The 24,828-nt window shown below is 33.8% G+C and overlaps 3 protein-coding genes across 4 annotated transcripts; 1 reads left to right on the top strand and 2 right to left on the bottom strand.

Moving 5' to 3' along the window:
• LOC130899897 (probable phosphoglycerate kinase) lies at positions 1-1,512 on the bottom strand. Its single transcript, XM_057810072.1, has one exon. It carries the CDS (start codon positions 1,425-1,427, stop codon positions 177-179), a length of 1,251 nt encoding a protein of 416 aa, XP_057666055.1. The 5' UTR covers positions 1,428-1,512; the 3' UTR covers positions 1-176.
• Positions 1,513-2,485: 973 nt separating this feature from the next.
• On the top strand, positions 2,486-4,663 carry LOC130900255 (uncharacterized). Its single transcript, XM_057810760.1, has 4 exons — positions 2,486-2,582; positions 2,645-2,870; positions 3,431-3,545; positions 4,409-4,663. Exons 1-4 carry the CDS (start codon positions 2,486-2,488, stop codon positions 4,517-4,519), a joined length of 549 nt encoding a protein of 182 aa, XP_057666743.1. The 3' UTR covers positions 4,520-4,663.
• Positions 4,664-5,857: 1,194 nt separating this feature from the next.
• Positions 5,858-21,468, bottom strand: LOC130899935 (uncharacterized). Of its 2 annotated transcripts, XM_057810133.1 has the most exons (15): positions 21,178-21,468; positions 20,855-21,007; positions 18,744-19,120; positions 18,565-18,690; positions 17,415-17,546; positions 16,672-16,806; positions 15,625-15,695; positions 14,230-14,364; positions 13,366-13,647; positions 12,186-12,299; positions 10,865-10,988; positions 10,705-10,807; positions 10,427-10,566; positions 6,943-7,120; positions 5,858-6,066 (listed from the first exon to the last, which is right to left on the bottom strand). In XM_057810133.1, the coding sequence occupies exons 1-15, from the start codon at positions 21,352-21,354 to the stop codon at positions 5,941-5,943; spliced, it is 2,373 nt and encodes a 790-aa protein (XP_057666116.1). In that variant the 5' UTR covers positions 21,355-21,468; the 3' UTR covers positions 5,858-5,940. The 2 variants fall into 2 exon arrangements, with proteins under 2 accessions (XP_057666116.1, XP_057666117.1); XM_057810134.1 differs by lacking the exon at positions 13,366-13,647.
• Positions 21,469-24,828: the final 3,360 nt, after the last annotated feature.

Here is a 24,828-nt window from a genome sequence, read left to right on the forward strand (position 1 = left end):
TAGAAATTAAATTATGATGAAAGATTTTATTCATTTGAAAATAAAAACAGGTTAAATGGGAACCCTGAGTACTTTTTCGGATTCCGCGCTGAAAAATAAACCAAAAACACTGAATATGTTCCATATTTGTTTATCAAATTACATTCAGATGATTTGTTGATAAAATATTTCCCAATTTAAGGATCCGACAGTGCCGCCACACCTGGTAGTACTTTTCCTTCTAGCAATTCAAGACTCGCTCCACCTCCAGTCGATACATGAGATACCGATTCCTCGGTATTCCATTTAGCTGCACAAGTTGCAGTATCACCACCGCCGATTATAGTGATAGCACCTCTCTGAGTAGCTTGAACGACTTCGTCCATTATAGCTTTAGTTCCAAACGAAAATTTATCGAATTCAAACACCCCGGCTGGTCCGTTCCAAACTATAACTTTAGCGCGTCTAATCGGCTCTCGGAATTGTTCAATCGTATCGGCTCCGACATCCAATCCCATCCAACCGGGAGGAATACCTTGTTTCACGGTGGCACAACTCGAGTTGGCGTTCTCGTCAAACTTATCAGCAATTACGAAATCCACGGGTAGGTGGATTTGAACGTTTTTCTCTTTAGCTTTATCTAAAAGTTTCTGTACGATCTGAGCTCCGTCTTTATCGTATAAAGACCCGCCGATTTCCATACCTTGATTTTCTTTTAAGAACGTATAAGCCATACCGCCTCCAATTATCATTTCGTTCACTTTATCCAATAAATTTTCGATCAATTGTATCTTATCGGCAACTTTGGCGCCTCCTAATATAGCTAAGAATGGTCTTTCGGGGTTATCTAGGGCTTTAGCGAAATATTGGAGCTCTTTTTTCATCAAAAATCCGGCAGCTCTTTTATCGAAACCTTCGCCCATCATAGAAGAGTGCGCTCTGTGTGCCGTACCGAAAGCGTCATTTACATAAACGTCTCCCAATTTACGGAGACTCTGTCGGAATTCTTTCACTTTTCCCGGATCTGCTTTAGCTTTATTACCGCTAGCATCAACACCTTTACCTTCTTCTTCTAAGTGATATCGTAGGTTTTCTAATAAAATAACCGAACCGGGAGCGGGATCGCTGCACGCTTGCTCAACTTCAGGACCGACGCAATCAGGTAAAAATATAACTGATTTACCTAATAATTTTTCGAGTTCTTCGACGACAGGTTTCATGGAATACTTCGGATTCGGTGTGCCGTCAGGCCTGCCTAAATGCGACATGAGGACTACACTTTTAGCTTTTTTATCCAGAGCATATTTAATGGTGTCCATTGCTGCTACTATTCTTTGATTATTTGTTATTTTACCATCTTTCAAAGGTACATTAAAATCAACTCTCATCAAAACTCTTTGGTTTGCCAGGTCTAGTGCGTCAACTGAAAGTTTATTCAATCCCGCCATTTTATATCTATTATATCATTTATTATTTCTCTCGAACAATTTCACAAATAATTTAGTGATTGAATATTTTGACTATTAAATTGAAAACAATTAGTACTGTCAATGTAATTTGTCTATGGTTCTAAATATCCATTTCCATAGTTTTCTCGAGACCTCGAATAATACTTATGGTCAATTCTGAATATTTAAATCTTTTAATTGCTATAAAAATTGAATTATAATCCTAGTACTTGGTTCGCATTAGCAAGTCTACAATGTAAATAAAACCAAACATGAATCATAAATAGATAGGTAGCCCTAAAAAGTTACTACAAAAGACCGAGTAGCCCCGGCACTTAAGGCCTAATCTAAAAAGAAGAAGATCACAGAATACTTTATTCTGTGGACGGACCATATCAAACAATGACAGCTTACGTCAACGATACCATAAGAAGCGAATAAAAAAACAAAATGGAAAACGCAAAAATTATAAAAACGTATCAATAAATTTATATACCAAATGAATCTTTTCTTTTAATTTAGAGTTCACGTTTTTGACAAACACTGACAAATCAAATCGATTTAATTATAACTTAATAAAATAAAGTCAAAAAGGGTGATTATTTAATTCGAATTACAACTAGACTATTCGATTATCATCTTAAAACAATTCATCCTTGTGTTTACTCATCAGAAGTACCTCAAGAATCATAAATACAAAGGTAGCCCTAAAAAGTCATTACAAACAGACCGAATAGCCCTGGCAGTTAAGGCCTTCCTAATCTAAAAAGAAGAAAATCACAGAATATTTTATTCTGTGGACGGAACATATCAAACAATGACAGTTTACGTCAACGATACCATAACAAGCAAATACTGTTTTTATTCCCTAAAAAAGTTATTAAGAAACTCAATTATTTTCATAATAAAAAAACCAAATGAAAAACACAAAAATTATAAAAACGTATAAATGAATTTAAATACCAAATAAATCTTCTCTTTTAACTTAGAGCTCACGTTTTTGACAAACACTGACAAATCAAATAGATTTAATTATAATTTAATAAAATAAAGTCAAAATGGGTGATTATTTAAGTCGAATTACAACTAGTTTATTCGATTATCCTCTTAAAACATTTCATCCCTGTGTTTACTCATCAGAAGTACCTCAAGAAGGTAACAATCTATTTTTTTTTCCTTTTTCAACAAACATCGATTAATTGTTTGTACGTTTTAAGAAAATACCGATACGCCAATAGAATCAAACTACGATAAACTCGTTAAAAAATTCACGAAGAAACTTCAGAAGAATCGAATGGAAAATCGAACGGGTGATTATAAGAGTTGGGAAGAAAAATATTTGTTGATAAACTTTCCAGAATGGAACGAATCGACGATCTCTTATTTGCATAGCTTATTCTTAACTTTCTCTAACGAGAATAAGATGATAGATTTCAAAGCATTGTAAGTCAACATTAATTAATCGTTGAACTTATATAGGGTGGTATTTCTATTAATAGAATACAGTCAAAAAAAATATTCTTTTGTCTGGAATCGATCGCGAGCGCAATTTCAAAAGAGAAGCCAATTTGTGCTGTAATTCATTTTTTCTATCGATTTTTACGGTTAGTTTCAACAAAAAAATTACCACCTCCTAGTTGGGATGGTGAACGCACTTATCGGCATAGAATTCCAGCCTATCAAAGAACCGTCCTTGGTATGGTGACGATTCTGCGCACTAAGACAATTACCCAACGATTCTGTTTTGTATTCCAACCGGCATCGTTTTTGTACCGTTTCCGGGACGGTCTTTTCGATATTTGGCATATACTGTTACTAAAAAGGGATATTCCCAAACCTATTAACCGCCCTTTTTGTAACACAAACATCCCCATTCAAAAATAACCGATAAGATTGTCGAACTAATATTTTATACTAACATATTTGGAGCTAATATTAAATTTTTCGTGTTAATAATTTAAATTTACTTAGAATTGTGGTATTTTCAATAGAATTTTTCATAGTTTATGTATACTATCGTGTCTTTGGTGTGAAATTGATAACGAAGAAAAAAGAAATCAATTTAAAACTACCGACGTAAATCAAGATGGATTCATAGAGTATCTGGAATTTTTAAATGTGAGTATATCAATGAAACTATTAAATAATATTTATCGGTATTGAATAACAAATGTTTGTAACAGAAGTAAAATCCAATCCTACCCTCCAAAATTGCTTCTCCAAGAATCAAATCAACCCAGAAACCCCAAACCTTTCTATGCTAGAATTAGATCATATCTAATCTTCCTTCGTGGATGTTTTCCTGTCGAATCTTCTCAGACTCCACCATGGGCAATAGAAAGCACCAAATTCACCAGGACATTTTATTAAGAACTCCTCCAAGTCCGTCCAAACTCTTCAAAAAATTCACACTACAAATTCATTAGCAATCAGAATCGAGCAGCAATATATGCAAGACCACGACAGAAAAAATAGCATTTTCTCGGATTCCCTCACATACTGGATCAAAAGGAAACCAAGAGGCTGACCTTGTCGCTGAGGAAGCTGTAAATAGTGATAGTGCTGAGTGCTTTTTAACTATTGCCCGTATTAAATCAATCCTAAAGGGGAAAGTGAAAGACTCATGGACAATACTATCGAAAAATCGCAGAGACGAAGTTTCCGTCAAGGCCATACGCCATACGACTGACTTATTTGATGCGAAACCTGAACCAAAATGCAGCAGCTGCAAAAGCACATAATCGCAGAACGTCCATCTTTTAACTCTGAAAGATCAGACCTAAAACAGATGTCGATCATAAACTTAATTGAACAAATACCTGAAGATAAAACACTTAATTTTTATTGAATCGTTAATAACCGGTTTACGGTTCGTACATGTTTATGAAGCTTGGACTTCCTTTCACAGAATCCTCTAGGTTACAACCTCTTCTTTCAGATATGAATAAATATTATAACATGTGTTTTCTTTTTGATTCCAGTTGATCTATTCTGATGAAAATTTAACAACTGTTACTAAAAGTATTGCAGAACAAACGCAGTTCGTAAACGCTTTGTCTATTGGAGAACAATTAGAATGCGGATTGTTTTGATATCACTCACAGTGACAACGATTTCGATTGCTTCAACTAGGAGTTATCGAAGGGACTGAGTGAGATATTGCTGGCGGTACCGTGTAGTCTTATAAATAAAATATTGGAGGAAATTCAATGAGTGTAAAATTGTGATAAGGAGTCGTAGAATTTGATTCAGTACCAGTGGTAACGTTGTATACTAAACAACAGTTCTAATGATTGAAATTGCATCAGGTTTGCATAAGCCTATTTTAGAGATTAGAGTGGAATATCCCTCAAAATCACTTGGGCTATAAGAAAAAAGTTCGAATGAAAAATGTAGGGGATGAAATTCTCTTTAAAATCGTTTTGAGTCACTTTTGTAACAAAAATGGAGATATATTCAGTAAAAAATTAAAATTTATTGCTCAGCTGTACAGTATATTAAGAAATGTCCAATTTAAAAGTGGGTTTTAACCAAAATTTTGGAAAAATCTTAAGCCTGAGCCATACAAGGATCATCTACCAAAAAAACTCGTAATCTTTCACTGCAAGTATATCTCAATTTCTATTTGGGACGATTTTATAAACAAATTTATTCCCTATATTTTTCACTCAAACCTTTTTCTTATACAGGGTGTGTCCAAAGAACGGAATTCAACCCATACAAAATTCATATCGTACACTAAATTTCAAGAATGAAATTATGAATTGTTTCACTTTGTTTAACAGCTTGTTATACTCTGAAGAGGCTCATTTCCACATCAAAGGTCATGTCATAGCCTTAAAGTTACAGTTTAGACAGCTACATCAACTCGTAGCATCACACAGCAATAATATTTTGAGAACGAACATGATCGCGCGGTTACTGATACTTCGAAACCGTATGTGACAAGTTTGAACAGGATAGCGTCAACTTCTAACTTCTTTATGTCAATCGTCCATCAACTGTCCCCTAACAAGATGATATCTCGAAGAGTAGACCACCACGAAGTCTGGATTTGTGTCCAATGGACTTTTTCTCGTGGGGTTACCTTAAGACTGAAGTTTTCGAAAATAAAATCGCGTTCAATTGATGAAAATATCCGAAATAGAGGTGATTTATAGAAAATAATTTCCCTTTTATGTGGATTAACACAAAATAAAAGAAAATCATACTGTATATAGTTTTATTTTTCTTTGAAATCAAAGGAATCGAAAGAGAAATCCTGTATCTTTTCAAGTTCTTGGGATTTTTTCAAAAAATAGTGATTTATGGGGTAATTTCTAATTATTTACCACCCCATAAATGAAAAACAACATTTTCAACCATGAATTTATATCAAAATCCGTTTTTTTTCGGACTAAATGTTCAAAAAAATGAATCAGTAACCTAAATTAATCATTACAAACTGCTTTATTGAAGAATTTAGATATAAAAATGAGTTCAGTTATATTTCAACTGTTTCTGATCGTATTGATCAAGTTGTTTCTAATCTGAGGATTCTGAGCTTTCCTCCATCTGCCATTATGCAAGCCGCGTCGTTTTTTCCTCCACAATATTTTGAAGAAGAGAAAACCGTTACCAACTTCCCTTTTTGCTGAACCTGAAAATTATTTTACGACTAAAATACAATATATAAATTCCATGTTGTCAGATCGCCCGCAGTGTTGCCATTACACGCCTTGTACTGATCTCCATAACAACTTAACTTCATTGTTATTGGAAGCAAACATGATACTGATTAGCAAATTTCACTCTTCAAATCTTTCCTAAAACTACGATAGCTAGTTTGGTTTACTACCAGAGATGTCTGCCCCCGAAAAGACCCATCAAGCGAAACTGAACGTCAACCTTGGCTTTCCACCTACGCAGTTAAGGTGAAGAATAAAAATTGAGGTGAAAAGTAAGAAAAGTAAGAAAAGAAAAGGTCGAAAATCAATCCTAAAAACATGAAAATCTCACTTAAAAAAACTCCAACCTTCAACCAATACAACATCACAGCGCTTGGCTTCTGTCTGCTGCTCCAGAGTGCCACAACGCAAACCAAGTCGATGTTGCCTTAAAAGAGATACTGGAAACGCACATCGCTACACAAAATGTACCCAATAAGTAGTATCGTGTCTTGTTTCATGTCATATGTCATATGTCATGTATGACGGTGTTTTTTTGGACGCCCCAGAGGCATGTCAACCTGGAAAGCATGCTATCTCCCGCATATACCTGAACCTAAAGAAGATCTAAGGGCTGCCTACCTCAGTTGGGAACATCCTCAATCGCTAGCCGTCCAAAACCCTACTCAAAGATCGACAGGTCTGTCCAAGCCGTTCCACATTTCCAGCAACTGCATAGTAGTTGGAAGAAAACTTCCAGAAATGATTCCAGTCAGTCATTAAGAAAGATCATTTGATACACATCTTAACGCTCAAAACAAAAAATGCTAAGGCGAGTTATTATACCAGATGAAGCAGAAAATATTCACCTGGAAACCGGCTTGAGCAACTTCGTGCGCCCGAACTAAATGAGTTAATTGATTGGCTTTCAAAAATCTTTCCAAGGCTTCGACGCTGAAGATATGCGCGGTACCTCTTCTTGTATTCACAGCAAATCCTTCATTGGCTAACAGCTCCATAGCTAATTTGTCGTTTATCGTTTTTGGTCTAATAATTAAATTGATTAATTAAAAAATTGTCTTCCAAAGGCCGGTTTCTTCGCGTTCTAATAAAGTGCCAAATAATTATTAACCACATTATCTTTTAATTGTCGAATAAATGTTTACCGTTTCTTCAACCTAGTTGGTTTAAATCCGAACTAACTAATAAGTATTTGTCACTTTATTACGTTGGTAACACTGTAAAAGATGCCTATATAGCAATCGTCCATGTATTGAAAAAGGAAAGAAATAAGCTATTGACAGTTTCCTATGATCTGTGTTCGTGACAACGATCTGTGAATTGAATTTACACGTGTTTTGTTGAGGTTATGTTAAAGTAGTCGCTAGTTAATAATGAAAAGTGGGAAAGGAAAAAGAAAACTGTCAAAAATTTCGTTCATCATATTTAATTATTTGTATGACGAATATTTCCAAAAACGAACTAATCAAATATAGTTAAAATAAACAAACAAACCACTTTTGATGTATGATATTTTAGGTTAAGTTTCTTTCTCTATGTGAAGAAACGCGGTGTCACTTTATTACGTTGGTAACACTATGAAAGATGTCTTTATAGCAATCGTCCATGTATTGAAAAAGGAAAGAAATAAGCTATTGACAGTTTCCTGTGATCTGTGTTCGTGACAACGATCTGTGAATTGAATTTGCACGTGTTTTGTTGAGGTTATGTCAAAGTAGTCGCTAGTTAATATTGAAAAGTGGGAAAGGAAAAAGAAAACTGTCAAAAATTTCGTTCATCATATTTAATTATTTGTATGACGAATATTTCCAAAAACGAACTAATCAAATATAGTTAAAATAATCAAACAAACCACTTTTGATGTATGATATTTTAGGTTAAGTTTCTTTCTCTATGTGAAGAAACGCGGTGTCACTTTATTACGTTGGTAACACTATGAAAGATGTCTTTATAGCAATCGTCCATGTATTGAAAAAGGAAAGAAATAAGCTATTGACAGTTTCCTGTGATCTGTGTTCGTGACAACGATCTGTGAATTGAATTTGCACGTGTTTTGTTGAGGTTATGTCAAAGTAGTCGCTAGTTAATATTGAAAAGTGGGAAAGGAAAAAGAAAACTGTCAAAAATTTCGTTCATCATATTTAATTATTTGTATGACGAATATTTCCAAAAACGAACTAATCAAATATAGTTAAAATAAACAAACAAACCACTTTTGATGTATGATATTTTAGGTTAAGTTTCTTTCTCTATGTGAAGAAACGCGGTGTCACTTTATTACGTTGGTAACACTATGAAAGATGTCTTTATAGCAATCGTCCATGTATTGAAAAAGGAAAGAAATAAGCTATTGACAGTTTCCTGTGATCTGTGTTCGTGACAACGATCTGTGAATTGAATTTGCACGTGTTTTGTTGAGGTTATGTCAAAGTAGTCGCTAGTTAATATTGAAAAGTGGGAAAGGAAAAAGAAAACTGTCAAAAATTTCGTTCATCATATTTAATTATTTGTATGACGAATATTTCCAAAAACGAACTAATCAAATATAGTTAAAATAAACAAACAAACCACTTTTGATGTATGATATTTTAGGTTAAGTTTCTTTCTCTATGTGAAGAAACGCGGTGTCACTTTATTACGTTGGTAACACTATGAAAGATGTCTTTATAGCAATCGTCCATGTATTGAAAAAGGAAAGAAATAAGCTATTGACAGTTTCCTGTGATCTGTGTTCGTGACAACGATCTGTGAATTGAATTTGCACGTGTTTTGTTGAGGTTATGTCAAAGTAGTCGCTAGTTAATATTGAAAAGTGGGAAAGGAAAAAGAAAACTGTCAAAAATTTCGTTCATCATATTTAATTATTTGTATGACGAATATTTCCAAAAACGAACTAATCAAATATAGTTAAAATAATCAAACAAACCACTTTTGATGTATGATATTTTAGGTTAAGTTTCTTTCTCTATGTGAAGAAACGCGGTGTCACTTTATTACGTTGGTAACACTATGAAAGATGTCTTTATAGCAATCGTCCATGTATTGAAATAGGAAAGAAATAAGCGAAAAAAAAAACGTTCTTCTATTGACAGTTTCCTGTGATCTGTGTTCGTGACAACGATCTGTGAATTGAATTTGCACGTGTTTTGTTGAAGTTATGTCAAAGTAGTCGCTAGTTAATATTGAAAAGTGGGAAAGGAAAAAGAAAACTGTCAAAAATTTCGTTCATCATATTTAATTATTTGTATGACGAATATTTCCAAAAACGAACTAATCAAATATAGTTAAAATAAACAAACAAACCACTTTTGATGTATGATATTTTAGGTTAAGTTTCTTTCTCTATGTGAAGAAACGCGGTGTCACTTTATTACGTTGGTAACACTATGAAAGATGTCTTTATAGCAATCGTCCATGTATTGAAAAAGGAAAGAAATAAGCTATTGACAGTTTCCTGTGATCTGTGTTCGTGACAACGATCTGTGAATTGAATTTGCACGTGTTTTGTTGAGGTTATGTCAAAGTAGTCGCTAGTTAATATTGAAAAGTGGGAAAGGAAAAAGAAAACTGTCAAAAATTTCGTTCATCATATTTAATTATTTGTATGACGAATATTTCCAAAAACGAACTAATCAAATATAGTTAAAATAAACAAACAAACCACTTTTGATGTATGATATTTTAGGTTAAGTTTCTACTAAACTTTAATTGACACTTGTGACTCATTTTTGACAAATACATCGATTTACTCGGTGGTTTACTTTATCAGAAGGTGAAGACACCGGATTTTTGGTTATTCGGTAACTAATAGTTAAAAGGGACTTTATTAGGAAGTGAAGAAACCAGGACTAAATTATACAAAAAAGGGGACAAAAACCATTATATAAATAAAAGAGTTTTCCTATATGCTCTTTGTAAAAATGAATTCGAAAGGGCGTTGACGTTGTTTTGAAGATGTTCTTGATTTGGACTCACTCTCCACGTCGCCAATTTTCACAGCTGCATCACTCACTTTGGTTTCGGTTAGTTTTTATATGGAAAAGTTTTCCCTTTTGGCGTCCGACAAAATTTCCGCCATCCAACGACCACAAAACTTTCAATAGAGTACAAAAAGGTGACGGAATTTCTGGTATAGTGGTAACAGTATGTTCAAGATGATAAAGAAATTAGGAATCGCCGTATTTCTAATCTAAATCTCCCTGCAAACGTCGAGAAGTTTCGCCGCAAGCTAAACACTTAAATTCCTAGTCGAAATTGGGGGTGTCTTTCATTAAAAACGCGTCGTTATTGATAATATTCAAAGGTAATATTTGAGGGGGAGTAAAAACTCACTTAACAGGATCATTCCACATCATCTCCCAAGCTAATGAACTTTGCGCATCTGGTTGGTTAAGAGGAACCGGTATATCGTTAATAGCAGATATAACTGGACACAACCACGGCGGAGGTACACCACCATGGCAACAGAAAATCTGAAATAGCACTTGAGTTATACTTGATGGATATGACGAGAATTTAAATTGGTGGAAACGTCAATTTCCACCTGTTCCATTCGGAAGAGATCTAAAATCAATTCGGCAACAAAAATCGTTACATATATGGTTGATTACCTTGCCATCTATGACGGCGGCAATGGGCATTGTATCGAAAGCATTATTCGTAGCCGACCAGACTTCGTGTCCCATTTTCTCGCCGAATTTGAGGCAACATTCTCTAAAAATGATAACCGTTTGAAAGAAAGTTTCATACAATTGTCGTCGCGCGACTCACTTGTAAAATGTGAACATTTTTTGAACTTCGCGTATTTCGTGATTCCCTCTTAACAAATTTACTTTATTTGGACTCTGAAGCTTGTACGAGAATAAATATGCAATCACCTCGATACTATAAGGTCCTGAAAATGTGAAAACTTTCCCATGAAACAATCAACATACTCTACGATATCTAAAACTTGAAATAACTTTAGTAGTTCATATCAGATATTTGATATTTCAAAGGGTATTTTTTGGTTACTAAAATCTAAGATGACCTCGATCAGTATATGCCATGCATGAAGACAGGACTTGTCTCTAAGTCAATCCCAACAAAATCGAAAGTTTGCACTTGAGATTTGTGGACAGTCATAACAAAAGCAGATCTAACGGGGAACCGGAGACGTTGCATGGCGAATTCCAGTTGACTTTTTGGTTTGTTGTAACAATTTTTGCTATGTGATTCCACAGACGTTCCACCAAGAGTCTTACGCCATTATATAGTCCTTCTGACGCTTTTTTTTTAGAAATTTTGGTGCGTTCAGTGGCAACTCTAAAAAGTTGACACTACTGAGAAATTCTGTCGTTAATTTAACTGCTTCTTTAAGTTAATCTTCCATTGAATCTTGGCTGTAGTAGATTTTGAGCTCTTCGGGAAGTTTATCGACTATTTCATTCCTTATAATTCCCATAATACCACTTCCTGAGCCAGGAAGTAAGGTTAGAACTATCTAAGACAGTGAACGCTCTGTTGCCGATATTGATGGAGTTAGTTATGAGCAACCAACGGCAATTGGGATGGAAATTTGGCAACCGTGGCAACTGGTTACTTTAGAGAAAGTATCAGTAATAAAAAAAATGTTTCACACATTATTGGTAGTGCCTTTAGTGGAAGTGCTACTCCACTAACTTCAGAAAATGCTAATAATTTCAGTCGCATTCATTTGAAATGTTTATTTAATGTTTGTATAAAGTTTTTGAAGTATTTGTATTCAATACAACATCCAAAGATACTTTAGACAGATCAATAATCCAAAATTAACGTTCAAAATTCCAAGTTGTTTGTTTTTGATAGTAACCAGGAGAATTTAGAGCACGCGTGGCATGAGTCGTACTTAAAATGAGCAAAATAGAGACCAGAAACCTTAAAACAATTCATAAATACTTTTTAATGTATTTTTGGTATCTCCTGAACAAGCTATTATTTTATCCAGCCCATAAATTAAACATAACCTCATTTTCTAAAATCTAATCGTTTGTATCTGTTACTAACTAGTTTCTACGCTCTATTTTATAGAAGCGATATAAAGGTTTGAATTTGAGTATAATTCATAAATTACCTCTATCGACATAATCTCCCAAAAACAACAAATTACAAGGCGTTAATCCGGGACCGATGTGCCATAAAACTTTTTCAAAATAAAGTAAATCGTTGACGTTGCCATGAAGATCTCCTGCAATAATTCGAAAACGTTTTTTACACAATTTTCCTCATTCAGTTTCGTTATTTAATTTGAATTTCGTTGTAAAACGATTCAGTACCACCAACTCAACAATATAAAAAACAAAAATCTCAAAATCAATCTTCTTTTTAGCCATAGAATGATTTTTAAAGCTAGAGGGAACTTATTAAAGTGCAAAAAGTCTCCTGTGGTCTCAAATTTCACGATATAACCTCACTTTTCAGTAAAATGCAAACAAATAACACAATAATAAATAATTTGTGGTTTGAAGAAAATCATAACGAAACATAAGAAACGGATCCGAATACTTAAAACTTAGTAGATTCAAGAAATATTAACTAGTCTCGATCCGAGCATTGTTGTTGACAATGTCAACAAGATGAAAGGTTTCACAAAATGGCTACACGCTTACTGTCATTTGTGATGTCACAAAATTGGGTTATGTTGGATTATTACTAAGTGGAACGTAAAATCAAGTGGACTCGAAACTTAACGTTTTACACGATACAATATTTAGTTTCAATTTAACATTGAGGCGAATTTGATTTATATATAAACATTTTCAATATGTCAGAATACCAACTACGGATATCAAAAGAAAACGATTCAGTACCACCAACTCAACAATATAAAAAACAAAAATCTCAAAATCAATCTTCCTTTTTAGTCATAGAATGATTTTTAAAGATAGAGGGAGCTTATTAAAGTGCAAAAAGTCTTCTGTGGTCTCAAATTTCACGATATAACCTCACTTTTCAGTAAAATGGAAACAAATAACACAATAATAAATAATTTGTGGTTTGAAGAAAATCATAACGAAACATAAGAAACGGATCCGAATACTTAAAACTTAGTAGATTCAAAAAATATTAACTAGTCTCGAACCGAGCATTGTTGTTGTCAATGTCGACAAGATGAAAGGTTTCACAAAATGGCTACACGCTTACTGTCATTTGTGATGGCACAAAATTGGGTTATGTTGGATTATTACTAAGTGGAACGTAAAATCAAGTGGACTCGAAACTTTGAAGAATCAATATTAATAATTCTAACTCACCCATTATATATACAGGGGATCGTAAATTCAACAATCTCGATTCACTCCGGAATATTTCCCTGACTTGGTTACATATGCTAATCAAATTTTTTCCTACTGTAGCCGAATCTAATTGACCCCAAGTATACACCGAAGCAGCTTCTTTTATTTTATTGATGCTGGTTAAATATCTAAGCGATTTCAACAATTCATTCGAAACTGAACGTTGGCTGAATATGTCCATCGACAATCTCCTAGCTTGTTCGTTGAGTGGTTGTTTCAGAGTTGTCGCAGATACGGCGTCTGGAATATATTTTTACAAAAATTGGTTTTACTCGTCCCGAAGGACGAAATCGCTTACGGTTAATCGATTTGCAAGAATGGAAATAGCCGGACAAACAATTTACGATATCCTTCGGCGTTTTGAGACAGGTTTTTTCATTGAGAATTGAGAAAATTGATTGTTAGAAGTTTGGGAACCATACAGAAGAGGAAATCAATAATTATTGTGTTAATTGCAGCCGCTACCAATAGTTTCAGCGTCTCTAGTCAAAGGGCGTTTGATATTCTTCAATCGCAGTTTGGTTTTTCCCCCAACACATTCCAACTTGGAGCTTTATTGGGAATACATGAAGCTTCGTACAATTTTAGATCTTAATAAGGAGATTTTAGCTATAATAATAGAAGATGCTGACAAAGAAGATGATAACAAACGAAAACAAAATGAAAATTAATCTTCAATGGCGATCCGAGCGGCGTGGATCATTCCAAATAATTTTCAACGTTTTCCTTGGTCTTTATCTTATCGAGTTTCTACTGTATGATGTAAAAAACTTAATCAATGAAATTGTAGTTGTAATGAATAACAAAAATATCGATTACTACCTTGAATCAATCGCATTTCGTCAATATTAAGTGCTTGTCCACTCCTTTGGATTTTTACAGCGTGGAGAGCTACTTCATAATCAGTATCAATTTTAAGTGCAGCTGGAGCTGCTGTTGAGATCTTTCCTCTTGTATCTAAGGTATTAAATCTAAGTTTGAATATTGCACAAGTAATTTTATACAGTGTGTGTGTGTGATTACATGGAAAAAATTATCATTATTAACCGAACAAACCAACAGATATCTCGATCTCAGCAATTGGTTAACTGTTCTTCAGATGTAGAGCTCAAAATCAAATTTTTTATCAAACAGTCCAAAAAAGAAAGCACTCGAACGACATTATTCACAGAAATATTCGTGACTGGACATGGAGTTCAATAGAATAGTTTCACCGAAGGCTCTAACAGTAGTAGGACATCTTGATACTGATCTTAACTTAACTCAACTTAAATTCTCAAGAAAAACTTTGTTTTTCACTCATAGGATGTGGATGAAGTGGGTTCTTTCGTCTACTCTGATTTGAATTAGCTGCAAACTGAATTCTCAATTGGACAATGACTTGGGGTACTTCCGAATGCACTACATTCTCTTTTGGAACATAAATTATGCAGAAATGTAAATAGACAGATAAACAGACATTTAATATCTATATATTCATCGGAAAAATGAACGACATGGGTCCAACAGACGTCCGGAAACTTCCACAAGCCGAGGAGCGTGGCGAATAATCGAGAAACAACGTAAAGTTTCCATACAATACAAAATAGTTCGGCTATTCGACTAGAGATGGCGTTATTGTGCGAAACGTCCACTAGTTGGGCTGCAACTACGTCGGTCTCTCGTCAAAAGATGACGCTAGGCGCTACTATATATATTCGAATGTAATAATTCTTCACTCCTCGTATTTTTTCGGTATATTAGGTAGTATTTTATGTCTTGGGGTACTTCCGAATGCACTACATTCTTTTTTGGAATATAAATTATGCAGAAATGTAAATAGACAGATAAACAGACATTTAATATCTATATATACATCGGAAAAATGAACGACATGGGTCCAACAGACGTCCGGAAACTTCCACAAGCCGAGGAGCGTGGCGAATAATCGAGAAACAACGTAAAGTTTCCATACAATACAAAATAGTTCGGCTATTCGACTAGAGATGGCGTTATTGTGCGAAACGTCCACTAGTTGGACTGCAACTACGTCGGTCTCTCGTCAAAAGATGGCGCTAGGCGGTAGTATTTCGCTTATTTCGAGGTGGGTATTTGATCTCATTAATATCGAATCTAATAAACAATTTTTTACCGAGAAATTAATAATTAAAATGTTTTTATATGATGCTTATTTGTGTAAATGAAATAATTGTATTAGAGAGAGGTCAAAGTGCGTACTTTCTTGAGCAGCTTGTCCTCCTGCCATTACCGATTGTGAGGTTTTAGGGATGACAGGTCCGCCACCATCGCTAGAAAATTAAATGTAAAATAAAACTGTAGTTATACTATTGAAGCAACTTTTTGTCATATTAAAACTGTATGGTTTAGATCTCAGGTCTCTATGTCTTGAACTTTATGTCGAAGGCTTTTCGAAGAACGTAGGATCCTGCAGTTGAACCAATCCCTTCAGGAATCTTTATTTTGAATCCTGCTAGAACTTTTCTAACTAACTGGAACCAACTTATTAACCAAACCTTCAATGTCATTAACAGACGTGGTTTTGTCCAAAATAATGCTTCTTTCGAATGCAGACATAGCTCGAACTGATGCCTAGACAATGCTCTCCAGAGTTTCCAAAAGATTGGTAGTTATGATCGAAGTAGGTATCCAAGATCAGCAACAACAATAAACGATAAATTTAGCTCCTGATGTGACTTGAAGTGACGCGAAACATTCGCGGAAGCTCGGAGACAGTACAGCGGAGACTGAGGGAACCATGGAGGGTTCCAACTGTTGGAAACGACCAAATGTAAAGCAATGGGAAATTTACATTTACACGATCCCACACCCTGAACTGATCTAAATTGATAATGGGGTTCTGATTGCTTGGAGGTACATCGAGGAAGTGCTTTTAGTAGCTGTGATCCCAATGGTTTCTAGAATTGATACCGATCACTTAAAGCGAGTGGATATCGCAGTTCTGAACAGGCCTCTACGATCTCCTGATATGAATCCTATAGATTATTTGTTGTATAATTTGAGTAAAACATCGTTATTTTCCTCCAAATGGCTCTTCGTGAAGAGCGAGATGCTTAGCCGGTGGAGTACGTCAAAAATTTCATTTTTTTGAATACCTGACTGATTAAATAGTATTTTTCCTGAAAGTTTCGGTGGTATATTCGCGTATCCTTTCCTTTTACCAGGATTATCGCATTGTCTTTTACGTATGATGGAAATTTACTTACTTTTTTTAGTATCAAATCAATAAAAACGTAAATTTTATACCCGGATTTTTGTAAACATTTGAGTATTCCTATATTTGATCGAAAAATGGTAGACGTTCCACGAATTTTCAATTCACAGATGGCTTTTAGAAAATCGGTTTCGTTGACGGGATTCCCATCTACCATGCCCATCGATCTAAAAATGTCGAAAACGGATATAAATGGAGAAAAACTCGATTATTTTAAAATTGAATCAAAAAACAGTTTATTAAAGTTCACTATTATTTTCTGGAAAAGTCTTATTTCGAGTCTATACAGTTTTTTGATCTATGTCCTCAGTAAAATTTGCCTCGAAATAGGCATTTACCTTTTCGTTTCCCTACAAGTGAAAATTCAAAATTGGGGAAAAGAAAAAAGTCGCTGGTGGACAAATCTGGTTAATACAATGGTTGGTTGGAAAAGCAGTTTACTTTTGCTTAAAATACCATCGCTTTTTCGCAGTTCCTTTAATTACCTTGATTGGTTAACCTCTCCCTTTTCTATTTTTCAAAATAGTCCTTGAACATAATCTATGGAACCATATTTTTTAGAAGAACGTTCGCCCTTCGCAACCCACTGTCTTGTGGATCCAGTTTTATCTTTCAGGTCCCAATAAACATTCAGTCAAAGCCCTTACTGCCAACACACTGTTTATACAGAGACTAAATTGAAACTAAACTAAACTAAAAATGAAAAAAACAAAATGTACTGAGTCTAAATTTGAAAAAAAAAGACATATGTTGAACTGCAGGTATTTTTACCTACTTGTATGTTTCCGAGGCTTCCTTAACAACACTAGCAGGATCAACTGGACTCTTTTTAGCTTTCCTCAAATCTGTTATTAAACCTTTAAAATCATCCGCTCTAAGTAGTTTGTCATTATCTTTATCATAATATCTAAAATTATTAACAAATCGATTGTAATTTATTATTGATTAAATTTGACAATAATATATTCTAAAGCCGTTCATTTACACGTTATCCACGGTTTTCCACCCAACATTTATCATAACTTTGATCTATGTACCTTCTTTAGTTACCTCATGTACGACTTGGGACGGTTGTTGAACCAAAAGGCCGCTCAAAAACGTGTAATTCGAGTCGATTAACAGACACGTTTAATTAGAAACGAAACCCAAAAATATAACAAAGCTTTTAACAATAACATTGAATCAATTAATATCAATATTACCTGATTTTTTGTATAAATACCTTATTGAGCATAATAAACGCGGAGAGACAGTTGTTACCATTGTCAAACGTACCTACTGCGGTTACCGACATGTTGGTTGGTGGTTAGTACTCAAATTATAAACTAGTAATTTGGATTTGGAGGGCCCTCAACTTAAACACAGACTTTTCGGAACTATAACCCGAGTTTACGTATTAGTTGATTGCGAATTCTAATCCAAAACGAGATTTAAATCAAAATGTCGTGGTCGAAATCATTTTGTGATACAACAAAAGGTTTGGAGGAATATCTTTCATCTTCTAAGTTGCTTCCTAGCTTACCAAAAGCTAACCAAGTCGATCTAAATCGTTTCTCGATGTCTACTTTTGAAGAATCCATGAGGACACAACTAGATAAGACTGAAAAATCCACATTTTGAATAAAATAGTGAACAGTTTGAGTTTCCAACCATAAACCATGGCAAGGAACGTCTTCAGTTTACTCGAAAGGGTCAGAATACCAGCAACCGTGAATTGAGTAAAGTACGAGTCAATCCTGGTTCGTAAACTTTGGGGATCTCAGATATGGTGATGGATCTGTTATGGAATGGATATTGAAATGTGTACACCAAAAAAAAAGTAGAGATGGACTCGTTTTTTTGTTTTTTCATCGACTTTAGATATACTTTAATAATTTATTTAGTGTGGTTTCAAATAATGACTATATAGTTTCCGTCAAGTTTACCTGAACATATATCGGCTTCTTATCTCTGCGGCGGGGCCCCCATGAGCTGTACTAGGATCTATAGCGGCCAAAAAATAAATATATTCTTTAAAAGTTATTCCATATCTATTGTTATAATCGGCAGCCCTAGAAATTACGCCATAAAAATATGTCTTGTGTTTAAATGTAGGCATATTTACCGAAATAAGCTTGGAGTTGCGCCTTTTTCCCATCCCAAGTCCGTCATTACCTTAGAAAACTGCCTTATGTTCAAGTAAGCCGCTGGGAAAGTCATCAATAGAAATTCTTTCAATATTAACTCTTGACCTAACCGGTCAATACCTGAAGCATCGACCAATTGCGCATAAGTATTATTTTTCCCGATAACGAAAATATCGTCGTTAGTTTCCAATAGAGTTTCGTTGAACGTTATATCTTCTGGTGCATTGTAATAATTGGGTAATTGCTCCTTCTTTATAATACAAAGCAGTTCGACTAATTCGGGACTTCGGAGAGTATGAGTTTGCATTAATTTCGATATATCCGGTAAACCTACCCAACGACATTTTCCTCGGTACTAAAACGAAAACAAAATAATTGCAAATTCGTCGTCCGTCTTTCTAACACTCGTAACCAGTACAGTAAACACTAATTCAATTATTTAAGAAGAATTCTGAATGTTCCTTGTCTAATTTTACTTTTACTCTGAGATCCACAAAGGAAAAAAGAACGCACTTTAAATGTCAAACGTCAAACTTCAGTTTAACTGAGGATTCTAACCTAGCTTCTTTTTCCTTCCAAACTCCGTCGATCTTCTTTTTAAACTTTCCCTCTTATGTTTATGTTTAAGAGTACACTTGTCAAATGTCAAACGTCAGCTTAAACCACAGACGATATACACTTGCGTTTCATAGATAAACTTCAGTTTAACTGAGGATTCTTTTTCCTTTTATGTTCTCATATATTCTTTTCGTTAATTTTATCTTCTTCCTGTACTATTTTCCGTTCTATTAAGCTTCCTAATATGAATTATTGAAGTATTCTACAAAAAAAGTATTCTGAATACTCCTTGTCTAATTTTACTTTTACTTTGTGATGTACAAAGAAAAAAGAACGCACTTTACAAGTAAAACGCAATTTTAAGAGTACACTTTAAATGTCAAACGTCAAACTTCAGTTTAACTGAGGATTCTAACCTAGCTTCTTTTTCCTTCCAAACTCTTCTTCCCGTTCTATTTTCCGTTTTATTGAGCTTCCTAATATGAATTTGTTATCTATCGTTTGTGTCCCTTTTCTATAAACCCTTTACTCCTCATCTATTTCCTCGTGTATTTCATTATCTTTTCCTTTATGATTCTCTAATATGTTTTTACTCAATTGAAGATAAGCATCGGAATCGGTATAGTAAACACGAATTTAATGGAAAAGTGAATTATAAAACGATAATTATTGAAGTATTCTACAAAAGAAGCATTCTGAATGTTCCTTGTCTAATTTTACTTTTCCTCTGAGGTGCACAAAGAAAAAAGAACGCACTTTACAAGTAAAACGCAATTTTAAGAGTACACTTTAAATGTCAAACGTCAGTTTAAACCACAGACGACGATATACATTTGCGTTTCATAGATAAACTTCAGTTTAACTGAGGATTCTAACCTAGCTTTTTAAAATTGTCCACGTTTTCACAATATTGGCTTAAGTAGAGCGTTTCTTCTTTTCTTTTATTTTCTTCTTCTCCTTCTTTTTCCATATCTTTCTACTTTTATCATTAGGCTTAGTCTAGTTTTAATATCTTATTTTGTTTTCTATCTCCATCCCGAACTCCGTCGATCTTCTTTTTAAACTTTCCCTCTTACGTTTTCATATATTCCTTTTGTTATCTTTGTTATTTTTATCTTCTTTCTGATCTATTTTCCGTTCTTCCATTTCCTCATGTATTTCGTTATCTTTTCCTCTATGATTCTCTTATATATTTTTACTCAATTGAAGTTAAGCATGTTGCTCTGCAGTTTTCTCCTTTTTTTATGTAGTGATATCAATTGATTTTCGTTTCTATGTTGTCACCTTCTACCATTTTTGCACTTCCTCTTCCGCGATTTCTTCTCTTGTCCTTCTATCGTCGTAAAATTCTTCAACATCCTCGAAATCTTCTTCTCTTTTTAAGTTTATGCCTTTTTTATTGTTTCTTTTTATTTCCTTTCTTTTTCGTTTTGGTTCTATTGAAATAACTGATAATGACGATGAAAAAATTATCAAAATTGTCGATTCATTTAATACTAATGCAGACTTAGTTCAAGATAGTTTCACTTACCTTTCCAATAGTATTTTTGGCTTTATTTTTAGTCGGTGTATCTACAAATATTTGGAAAACAATATGGAGTAAATAAGGACACGTGTGTCTGGATATCAATAATTTCGAAATTCTCAAAATTTTTATTTCGGCATTAGGTAATTGTCCAAATATCTGAAAATAAACGAGTTTATTTGCAAAAATCACCCCCATCTTATGTTCAATTCATCTCAAACTAATGATTTCAAGATTTTTTTTGTGTTTGATACATTCCTGAAAGTACCAAACACTAAATATATTTTTTCTGGAAATGTATAGAGGTGTCCACGAACGTATCCCCTCACCTCATTTATTTCTTTTCGTATAACTTTCTCCCAAGCTTGACCTTGAGATACTTTAGCTCCTGGTAACCAATGCTCCACATTTTCTACTATTAATAAAAGCGTCGAATCGAAAGGACAAAATGCCGCTACTGAAACCACATCGCAAAACTCGTTTGCATTTTTGAACATTAAAGCCATTTACTAAAAGTTATCGTTTGTTGAATGTTTGATATATTATATCAGACAAAATAATTTAATTTATTAATATCATTGTTTGATTTAACTGTAACTCATTCTTTACATTTATGAATGTTATATTTGTCATCAAAAATGTCAGTTTATCGATTCACCAATCAAAATATTATTGAAAATTTTATTTTTCACCAATTAGATGTCTTAAATTTGACAGGTTGCTATAAAAACAACCTAAATTTCTTGAAATTTGTTTAGATGGCGTGACCTAACTGCATAATTATTAAGTTATAGCTTCCTTGGATTGACAGCTGTCACTTACGAATGTCAATAGCATAAATCATCTTTCCTATTTTGCACTTATAGCATAGTTAGTACGATACGTAAAATTTAATGTTGGCCATGACGACCTGTCACTGTTAAATATCAAACTAAAAAAAAATAAAAACGGAACGCGACTTTTTATGAAAGAAAATTATTTATTGCCTATTTTGGCACTTGTATTTGTAAGGAAAACTTTGAATTATTTTATATTTGACATGTTAACAAAAAAATTATTCATTTATTATAGTTATCACACTTTTCCCAATAAAATGTTCGAACAAATTGTTTGAACATATTTGTTATAAAACTTGTGTGGTGGATAACTAATATTTCGATGGTTCGTGCTGATTTAAAATCAATAACAGTACAAAAATAGCTACTTTATTTGAGTACGAAAACTTTCAACGGCATTTTTATCATAACCATACTTTTGTTTTGACATTGACGTATACTACTGTCTGTTACCAATCTACGAGATCATAGAATTCAATATGCAATTGAATGTTATGTTAATACGACGGGCTGTATTGTCTTGGGAAACAAATATTGCGTTATTTACTTTAATATTATCAGTAATGGTTTTTTATTTTCATTTTGTTTTAAGATATCCAAAAAGCGCTCGAAACAATCAATTCTCTGTACACAAATGAGAAAAAATCGTTGTATACTTCGACAATATGGCTGACGTTTTTCGGAAATGGTGAATGAAGTATTGATTAGTAATCAGCTATAGAAAACGAATGAAATTCCAAAAATGGTCATACTGCTTTTGCTGTTAATATTTCAAATAGTTCGAACTACAGTATTAAAATGAATTATTTAAAATTGGAATTCTCTAGTCGTTTTGACGTTAACCCTTTCAGATGTTTTGTACTAACCTCACTTTTTATCACACCTAGTTGACAAATTCGAAATACATACTCAGTTGAATTCCTTTTTTCAAAACAAAGTTATGATATGATTAAATAGCAAAAAATTACGTATAAATAAGGAAAAATTATATTAAATAGGTATTTGTAGATTTTATATACGTGATGAATTAGTTTGCGTGTCATTTCATTATGATGCATAAACATGCAGCCACGCTTTTAGAATAAATTTACCTCTATGGAAAATGAAATTAATGTGTTTAACAGCATCGTTGCTTCCATAAAGGAAATAATAATTTCTATCAAACTTCCCGAAATATGATAATGAATATGCATACTGTTTTAAACAATGTTGTATTCAGGTAAAACAAAAATTTTGAAAAATAAATCATTTTCTAATTACGTTTAAACACGTTTACGTTTACACGAAGATGGTCCCAGAAATACCTGGCCTTACCTAGAGATGGCGCTAGTTGCTTCAAAAATACCACTGTTGCCATGTTGCTTAATATTTGTTTGACAATTGGTAAACAGCTTGAACAGCTTGACAATTCTTATTATAAAAAGGGTTTCAACCTTTTTGAACATCGTTGGAAAAAAGATTAGGTCGAAAAATATATTTTTTTCCAAAATTTTTGTTTTCTTGGTTGGGTCGGGTACTTCTGGAACCATTCTCGTACTTTGTAAGAACAGAAAAGGCTAACCAAAAATTGCAGCCGACTCAAAAGTAAAGAAACGAATAATTTTCGAAACCAGAACCAAAATAAAGTTGTTGTTTTGACGTGGAAATAGAAAAGGAACTTTTACTATGTTTAAGCAAAGTTTATCTGTATTTTTTGACATATTTTAATGTCGACTACACAGAACTGTCAATTCTCACTTGCAGCCAACTTCACGACGTATCAGGTTGTTGCCGATTACTCCTTCAACAGTCAAAATCACCACATTAGCAAATGCGCTGAATATCATATCAAATATCACAATGACAACATTAAAAAAGCAAGTTCAGGTCAATGGCAAATGATTTTCCAAAATGAAACACTCCCAGCCAAAAAATGTACGCATACTCCAAAGTTTGGCGACTGTCAGTTGTTTAACCGACTCTTTCTAACGCGATGTCTATCGTGTCTGTAAACAAAACAGTGTAGCCGTATCCTTCGTTTGTATAGGGGATGTTTTAAAGTTTCTAGCCAATTACAACATCCCAGTGCTAGACCATCTACCTTATTCGCCGGATCTTGTACCGTGCAACTTCTACCTCTTTCTTAAGGTCGAATCTGAATAAAAAGAAACAAAATTCGAGTCCGCCGAAGCTGGGAAAGTAAAAGCGGCGCGCGTCCTGAAGGAACTGACAAAAGCAGACTTTTTCGAACAATAAAAATTTCGCATCAAGAGATGTAGGGAACTACCAACTATTCTTTACGCCAAATCAACCAGGAATCGATGTTGAACATAATGGTGATGATGTTAAATCAACTGTGTCCGTGTAGATGTGCTACACGTGGCAGTTAACGTGTTAATTCACCATAAGTTTTTTATTATCATAGAATATTCACAGAACGGAAATGAAACAAACTTATAAACATACGTACAAAACAAACAGACTCGTTGTCAGTCCATGTCAATACTTAATCCAGAATAATTAATAATTACACTAAGGTTATGTTCACTGAAATCAACTTCCTGTGGATCGTCATATATTTGACTCAAAATCCATATTATTTGATATTTTCCAGTGCATACTGAACAAAAAAATTAGAAATTTCTAAATGTACCTCCAATTAGGATTGTTGTTGTTACCATTTTTGAAAATGACTGCAAGTTTCGATGTGTCCAAATATTTGAGGTTATCAGAATTACTTGGGGACTTATACGATCATAAAAAGATTATTATTACCGATAACGCCTCAATGTATTACTTGGACAAGTTTATAGCTTCAATTTCATCGAATTCAAGAGGTAAATATATTCAAATTTTTCTGTAAAAACATGATGAAGAAAAATAGATATTCCTGAGCAAAGTTGCACTAATAATATACAGTGTGACGTATAAAAAAACGTTGTTGATGAATCGAAGTTTTAAGACAGACCAATAAAAAGTTGCAAATTTGTAAACTAATCACAGGTTGTCCATTGTTCATTGTCTTAAGGTCTAGAACGTTGAAACCTTTCTTGAAAACATTCCGATCATGAACTCAATTTGGAAAATAATCAAATATTCTATTTTAACTTACTGTTGACAAAAAATTGCTTTGTAATAAAGCACGTACTACACGATACGTCGAAA

Source organism: Diorhabda carinulata, chromosome 12, assembly GCF_026250575.1.
Source record: "Diorhabda carinulata isolate Delta chromosome 12, icDioCari1.1, whole genome shotgun sequence".
Lineage (NCBI taxonomy): Eukaryota > Metazoa > Arthropoda > Insecta > Coleoptera > Chrysomelidae > Diorhabda > Diorhabda carinulata.